The sequence below is a fragment of the Chroicocephalus ridibundus genome, chromosome 8 (assembly GCF_963924245.1).
Source record: "Chroicocephalus ridibundus chromosome 8, bChrRid1.1, whole genome shotgun sequence".
NCBI lineage: Eukaryota > Metazoa > Chordata > Aves > Charadriiformes > Laridae > Chroicocephalus > Chroicocephalus ridibundus.
The window spans coordinates 49,896,141-49,903,561 of NC_086291.1; the positions used below are offsets into that span (position 1 = coordinate 49,896,141).

A 7,421-nucleotide genomic window follows, 5' to 3' on the forward strand; every position below is an offset into this window, starting at 1 on the left:
GCCTGGGGCAGGGACGGAGCCCTGGCCGTTCCTGATGCGGCTTCTCTGGACCCAACCCGTTAGAGGAGGATGAGTAGAACCGGTGTGCCCGCAGAGGAGCCGTGTCCGTGCTGTCCCTGGGCACCGGCGGTGCAGCCCACGGCAGGGTGACTCTCCCCGCACACCCCCCCCGGGGGGGTCCCGCAGCCCCGGCTCAGCCCTTCGGCGGCCGAGCCCTGATCCGCCCGCCCCGGTGCTCCTCGGGCAGCGCGTCCCGGGGATCCCGCACACGCCACCGTGTCCGGGGCCGTGCCGGGGGATGGAGCGGCGGTGCCCGTGCCGGTGGGGCGGGACCGGGCCGGGGGGCTGCGGCTCCCGGGCGCCTCCGCCCCGCCGCAGCGGGGGCGGGCGGGGGCTTCCTGCCGCCGCCTCGGCAGAGCCGCCAGCGCCATGGAGCGGCTCCGGCTCCCGCGGCTCCTGGCCGCCGCAGGTGAGAGCCGGGGGCCGCCGCCGCCTCCTCCCAACGCGGGGCCGGTGGGCGAGCGGGGGCGGGGGGGGGTTGGGGGGCGCGGCCGGGAGGGCGGCGGGCACGGCCGGACAGCGTCCCCTCGCCCCGTAGCCCCGGGCCGGGGGTCCCAGGACCCGCCGCCGGTCCCTCGGCGGAGGATGCTGTGCGCGGTGCGGGGGGGGGGGCGGCCTCGGGTGCGGTACAGCCCGGCGGGCTCGGGGGGCTGCGGCGGGGCCGGCACCGGGCTCGGGCGGGTCTGGGCTCCCCGGCTGCAGTGGGGAGGGGGGCGGTGGCTGCTCGGGTGTCACCGAGACCCGCCTGGGGTGGGCTCAGCCACGGCGTCCCGGGGGCACATGGCGGGTGGGCGGCGGGGCGGACAGCCAGGGTGCGGCCGGTGAGAGCGGTGGCCATGTGCCTTGCCACCAGCCCGGGCTGCTCTGCAGCGTCGAAGGCAGCGGGTGCTGCGCCCACGGGAGGAGGAGCGGGAGCCCCAGTGATGCGCTGGCGGAGAGCAGGGCCCAAGGGGCTCATGGTGACCCCGGCCCACCAAGATGGGTGACCGACCTCCCTGATGCCTGGTGAGCCGCCCGCTCCCTCCAGAGAGCAGCCGCTGCCACAGCGGGGACCCATGGCCCAGGGCCTGGCGCTGGCGTGGTGCTCTGCCCGGGTACCAGTGGTGACAGCGTTGGCACCTGGTGACTCTGATGGACGGTGGTTTGGGTCAGGGCGAAACAGGCATTTCCAGCACGTGGCCGAGTGTGGGCAGGTGGGGCAGGATTCAGTTCCGTTTGCTGCAACGAAGGCAGGTGGTTTCCAGCTGGGTTTGGGTAATTCCTGAGCATCTCCTTCAGTTTTGCTGCCCACGGTTAATGGAGGGGAGGCGCGGAGCCCCCCGGCCTGTGTTGGCAGCTCCCGGGGGCGGTGGGGGCACAGTGCTGATGCCCGACACTGGTGCACAACGCCTGACGCCCATGGCGCTCCTCTCTCCCCAGTGATCGTGGAGTGCTGTGCACGGCTCTGCCCCGGTCTCGGCGGTGGGATGGGCTCCGCGCTGGGCACTGCTGTCCCCTGCGCCCACCCAGGGACCGCGGCGGGGGAGCGCTGCCAGACAGGTACAGCCAGGGCCGGGCCCGTCCCGCTCGTGGCCCTTTGTCTGTGGCACCGCGTGCCAGCCATGGTGCCACGCTGGGGCCTGGGGTGCCAAGCTGGCGGCTGTGGGGTGCCGGCTGTGGGTCAGCCCTGCTCAGCATCCCCCCCACTTCTGCCTCTGCCCATAGATCCGGAGCGAGGAGCTGGCACAGGGCAGGCACCGATGCCGGAGGCCGCAGGGCAGCTGCAGACAGAAGCTGAGCTGCTGCCCTTCCCTGGGACCCCCGTCAGGACTGCTGAGCCCCCCAGCCCCCAGGGGAGCCCTGCAGGCCCCCAGGCAGACGGGGAGGGCACAGGGCCCACGGTGTGGGGTGGAGCAGCCACCGAGCGTCCAAGGCCCCTGTTATCCGGAGGCACCACTGAGCAGGCAGCTGCAGGCAGCAAGTGGCCATCTCCAGCCAGCCTGGGGGTGACCAGTGTGGGGGCCACAGCCCCCATGGAACCAGATGCAGCTCCTACCACTAGATACCCCCCCGGGACTGACCCTGTAGGAAATGTGACGGTGGAAGGTGCCACAACCTCGCAGGGGACCCCGTCGTATTCACCATCCTCGACAACGGTGCTCGGTTCTGCCAGGGGACAGCGGGGATCCCCCAGCACCCTGCTGGGATGGACCCCCATGGGGACAGCACTTGTGCAGAGCCAGAGGGGCTCACATGGCCCCTTGTTCCCGGAGCTGCTGGCTGGGGAGGGCCTGGGAGCCACCATCCCGCTGGGTGACAGCAGCCCAGGGACACACTCAAGCATCACGCTGGCCACAGACAGTCCAGTGCCAGGGACAACTGGGACATCACCCTTTTCAGGGGGGCTGCAGAGGCTGCTGACCCCTACAGGGCCACTGGCGGGGACACCGGGGCCAGCAGAAAGATGGGTCTCTGACTCCCGCCCGTGGCATAGGATGGATGTTTCCTGGCAGGGTCCTCGTTCTCCCCCTCACCCCTCTCCATCATCCCTGGCGGCTGGTGGCCGTGGGGGCCCTGTGGCCGGCACAGCCCAGCCAGCCATGGGGACAGACCCAACCTCGCTCCCTGCCACAGGCAAGGGGTCGAGTCTTCTTGTCCCCACCACCATGGCTGGCACCCCAGGGATGACATCCCCCAGCCAGGGGGGAGCCCTGGATCTGACCACCCGGGTCTTAGGGCCACCCGAGAAGGAGGGTCCCTCTGAGTACAGCCACGTCCCCCTGGACCAGACCAGGCGTCTGCCAGTGGTGTCGGGGCAGCCCCCCACCTCCATGGCCCCGGGCACCTCTGCTGTGGCACAGAGCAGGGTTCCACACACCAGCACAGGGTCCCCCCGTGTCCCCCCATCCCCACGGCCTGCCCCAATTGGTGGCTCTGCAGTGCCCACGTTGCCGACCCCACAGCCCTCTCCAGGGACTGGCTGGGGTGTCCTGGGACTTGGCCCCACTGCGGGCACCCCCCCGGGAGACCCGTCCCCAAGGGTCGGGCTGCGCCATGCTGGCTCAGGGGGGGATCCTGCTGAGACCCCCCAAATCCGGGGGGGAACCCCGGTGGGGGTGGGTGACACTGGGCCCTGGGCAGCAACTGCTCAGCTGAGCTGGCAGCCGGGCAGCCTGGCCCCCCCCTCAGCCTCTGGGCCCCCTCGGCTGTCAGCTCTGTCCCAGCCTGCGTCTTCCCTGGAGCCGACCACCACTATTGGCGTCACCACCACTATCAGCGTCACCACCACTATCGGCGTCACCACCACCGCTGTCACCGCCACCACCACCATCACAGCCACCACTGCCAGCCCAGCACTGCTCAGGGACGTGGGGACCGTCACGCCAGAGCCTGGTGCTGCTGTATTGCAGAGTGATGTGACGGGGCTGATGTGGGGGTCCACCATGAAGCCAGGGCACCCCCAGCAGCCCACCAATCCCTCTGGGACCCTGGGCCATGGTGGGGGCCCTGGGTCCCCTCCAGCTGCTGCTGACACAGACCTGGTCCAGCCATCGAGCAGCCCCGGAGGGTGGCCGGATGCTGACACTCCCCAAGTGACACCGGCTGCAACAGGCAGGGCCCCCCAGGTGTTCATCGTGGAGGATCAGCCGCCCCTCCTGAGAGGTGGGTCTGGGGCCTTGGGACCCTCTGCTGGCGCACGGCAGGAGGAGGAGAGGCCCCAGGAGCCATCAGCATGGGGGGAATCAGTGGTGGTGGCCCCCCGGGGCGGGCAGTGCGGGTCCATATCATGCTGATCCCTGTCTCCCCCCACAGCATCCCTCCTCCGCATCCCCTGCGAGCTGGTGCTAGACATGGGGTTCATCCCTGCCCTGCAGGACCCGGGCTCCCGCGAGCATCGGGATCTGCTGCACAGCTTCAACCGGACGGTGAGTGCGGGACGGGGCCGGCTGGGGCGGGGGGGGGTTGGCGGCGGTCGTGGCGGGGGGGGCCGTCCTGCACGGCGCCCAGCTTCCTCCCTGCACAGGTCGCGCCCCTCTTCATGTCGGTGCCCGGGTTCCTGCGGCTGGAGGTGACGGGGATCCGGTAGGTGCTCCGCAGCCCCGCAGCGTGGGATGCCGCAGCGCGGGATGCTCCGCGGCGTGGGAGGGGGACAGGGAGCGTCCCACGCTGCGGGGCCACGGGGGTGCAGGACTGGCCCTGGGGGGGGGGGGGTCCCGGCTCCCCCCCTGGACCGGTGGTGGGGTGTCCCCGCAGGGAGGGCAGCGTGGTGCTGGAGTACGACGCGGTGCTGGCGGCGGAGCGGGTGCCGGCGGCGGGGCTGGGAGCGCTGCTCGACGCCGCGCTGGGCTCCGGCCGGGCGGGGCTGGCGGTGGGCTCTGCCCCCGTCCTGCGCAACGTGGCTCGGGGTGAGTGCGGGGGGGGGGGGGGGGGGGGGGGGCTGTGCCATCCCCTGGGGTGCGGTGCCTGGCCGGGGCTGGTCCCGGCTCTCCGCTCGGCGGGGAGGGGGTGGCACAAGCGGACCCCCCGCCCCCCTCCCGCCCGGTCTCTGCAGAGCGGCCGCTGGACCCCTGCGCCGCGCTCTTCGCCTGCCGGGCCGGCTTCGCCTGCGTGGCCGGGGCGGACGGGAACGCCACCTGCACCTCCCTCTGCCACCGCGGCTACTGCAAGAACCACGGCATCTGCGCCCACCCCCGCGACCGCGGGCCCCTCTGCCAGTGAGTGCCCCCGCCCCCGGGCCGACGGCCGATGTCCCCCGCCTCTCCCCCGGCGGCTGATGTCCCCCGGTGTCTGGTGTCGTGTCGTCGTCCCCCCCCCCCCCCCCAACTTTGTCACAGGTGCCCCGTCGGCAGCGATTTCTGGTTCATGGGGCTGCGCTGCGACTACCGGGTGACGCAGCAGAGCCTGCTGGGGGCGGCGGCGGGGGTCCTGCTCAGCATCCTCCTCCTGGCCGCCGTCCTCGCCGCCGTCGCCATCCGCCGGTTCAAGGCGCTGCTGCTGGAGGCCAGGGCCGACCAGACCCGCAGCAGGTGGGGTACGCGGCGGTGGGGGGGGGCGGGCGGGGGGTGGCCCTAGAAGGCGAGGGGGGAGGGGGTTGATGCCCCTGTGCCCCCTGGGGGCAGCTCAGCCCATCCGGGGGTGGGGGGAGCCGGGCCGGGCCGGGGCTGAGCTCTGCCAAGAAAAACACCCTGCGGCGGCTGATAGCGGCGGGCGGGGAGGGGGGGAGGGGGCCGGGGGACCGGGAGCGGTCGGTCCCAGCGTCCCCTTCCGTTGGGGTGCGGGTGTCCGTGTGCGTGTGGCCGCGCCAGCGATGCGCGGCGCCCGGGGGATGCGGGGCTGGATGAGGCCACCGGTGCACCGAGCGACACGTGAGATGGGCTCATGAGCCCCCGCATGCACGGTCCCGGCGGGGCTGCGGGTGGGGAGCCAGCACAGCCCCACCAAAGCAGCTCATCTGGGAGCACAGGGCGTGTGGGGGGGGAGTGGAAACCACGCTGTCCCAGCCCCGCTGCCCTCCCGGACAGGGTTTCGTCATGTGCCGCTGGGAAGGGGCGGGGGGGGGGGGATTGTTCCCGAGGAAACCACCCCGACAGCTGTGGGGCTGGAGCCAGATGTTGGGTGTCACGGGCTCTGCCCCCACCCAGGGCGCGGGGCTGGGCCCTGCCCCGCTGCCGTGAAATTTGGGTGGAAAGCTGGGATCGGTGCTTGCAGTGCGGTCCCTTGCGGGGGGGTCGCCTGTGTGTATGTGCCCCCCCCCTCGCACACACTGCCATGGCCACCTGGCCTTGCCCCGCAGCTACCGGCGGTTCTGCCGGCTGGACGATGTCTCGGCCCAGTACTGGTCGCGCTCCTGGTTGCCCTCGGCCAGCTCGCTGGACAACCCGGCTTTCAGCAACTCGGAGGAGCTGCTCCACTTGCAGATCTTGGACAACGGCTGCTGCAGCTGCCGGGAAGACTCAGGCATCACCGACAGCGCCAAGGAGCCCCCCGCGCCCCCCACCCACCCTGTGTGCCGGCCCAGGTAGAACACAGTTTGCCGAGCCTGTGTAGCCACCTCTTGTCTTTAATTTGGTTGGGGGCAAGCAGAGATTTTTGGGGGCACCTCTGCTTTGCAGCCAATGCCCAGCCACGTGCTGGCCTCCCTCTGCTCATGTACAGCGCCAGGGAGCTCTAACACCGCAGCATCCTTCGGGGGGTCCAGGGGGAAATCAGTGGCTTCTTTTCTCCCCCCCGCCATGTAAGGGAGCTTTGTGTGACGGGGACTGGTTTAACAGGGTTCACATGTGCAGGAAACAGTGTGGTGTTGTGTGTGTGTGTGTATATGAGAAAGTCATATAGCAAGAAAGCAGCTTCCAGGCTGTAAATGGAAAAAGGGCCCTGGAAGTTTCCAGTTCCATGAGCAAAGGGCAGTACAGTCAGCGACACCCCCACCCAGGGGCCCTGGGGCTGGGCGAGCCGAGCACAGCCGCAGCTCGGGAGTGACTCCCTCGGCTGCTGCGCAAGACCAGCGCTGCCACAGGGACCTGGGAGCACATCTGCAGCCAGACACAGTCAGCGTAGGGAGCACATCGCCCGCTGCAGCAAGATACCCGCAGGCAGGGTCCCGCCTCTGAGGCCCCCAGGCTGCTTTATCAGCAACAGCTTGACTCTTATCCCCTCCGCCCCCTCCTTTTAATTATCCGTTAATTTTCTGCCCAGTTTCCATTATGACTGGGACACAAGTTCCAGCAGCATGAACGATCCCATGGTGGACTCAGGAAAAGCCAGTGACATCTCAGTGTCGAGTTGGCCCATGGAGCCCATCCAGTGGACACCTTTTCCTCTCCTCCATCAGCTTTCCAGGCAGCGACCGGTGAGCAGCGTGCGCCATGGAAGCGGCTTTGGGTTTTGGCTTGTCTGTATGGGAGCGCTGAAAGAAGCCTGGAGTGGGTGCGCAGGCGCCTATGGCTGTACCTGTTCTCACTCCATCCCGGGGAGGGCGAGATGGGTGGGAGCAGAGGGAAGTGCTGGAAGCCATCAGCTCCTCCCCGGCCGGAGGGCAGCAGCTCCACGGGGAACAGGAGACAAACCCGCTCTCTCCACAGCACAAAGCCAGGCGGCCGCGCTCGTACTGCGAGGGGATGGAGCTGGTCAACCTTGAGAGGAGCTGGACAGCCTGAAGGCGGCAGAGCAAAAACACAGGCACCAAGGTTCAGCTTTTAAAACCAACCACATTTTATTTCCACGTAACAAGCTCAGTGAAGGAATTTCAAACACTTTGACAATACAATCAACGCAGGTGTGATGTCAGTTCCACTCCAGGCAGAGTCCCGAAAGATTATCTGCCAACGTTTTCACCGCTGTTTCGGACCAGACTTCAGAAGCCAGCTTTGGCTTGGGACAGC

At 69.5% G+C, this 7,421-nt stretch overlaps 2 protein-coding genes across 9 annotated transcripts in view; one reads left to right on the forward strand and one right to left on the reverse strand.

The window, feature by feature from the left end:
* The first annotated feature begins 394 nt into the window (after window positions 1–394).
* Window positions 395–7,421, forward strand: part of LOC134520183 (collagen, type I, alpha 1a-like) — a 7,324-nt gene continuing 297 nt past the window's right edge. The window contains exons 1-11 of the mRNA XM_063345231.1: window positions 395–469; window positions 1,480–1,599; window positions 1,765–3,702; window positions 3,853–3,965; window positions 4,064–4,122; window positions 4,294–4,445; window positions 4,592–4,754; window positions 4,875–5,066; window positions 5,834–6,058; window positions 6,736–6,889; window positions 7,122–7,421. The exon at window positions 7,122–7,421 is cut by the window's right edge and continues 297 nt beyond it. Of these exons, the coding sequence (XP_063201301.1) occupies window positions 430–469; window positions 1,480–1,599; window positions 1,765–3,702; window positions 3,853–3,965; window positions 4,064–4,122; window positions 4,294–4,445; window positions 4,592–4,754; window positions 4,875–5,066; window positions 5,834–6,058; window positions 6,736–6,889; window positions 7,122–7,196 (3,231 nt within the window). The 5' untranslated portion in view covers window positions 395–429 and the 3' untranslated portion in view covers window positions 7,197–7,421. The remainder of the gene's footprint in view (window positions 470–1,479; window positions 1,600–1,764; window positions 3,703–3,852; window positions 3,966–4,063; window positions 4,123–4,293; window positions 4,446–4,591; window positions 4,755–4,874; window positions 5,067–5,833; window positions 6,059–6,735; window positions 6,890–7,121) is intronic.
* TNRC6A (trinucleotide repeat containing adaptor 6A) overlaps window positions 7,228–7,421 on the reverse strand; it is an 86,142-nt gene continuing 85,948 nt past the window's right edge. For all 8 annotated transcript variants that reach the window (XM_063345229.1, XM_063345226.1, XM_063345230.1 and 5 more), the window contains one exon: window positions 7,228–7,421. This exon is cut by the window's right edge and continues 2,619 nt beyond it. The gene's annotated coding sequence lies outside the window, so the exon portion shown is untranslated.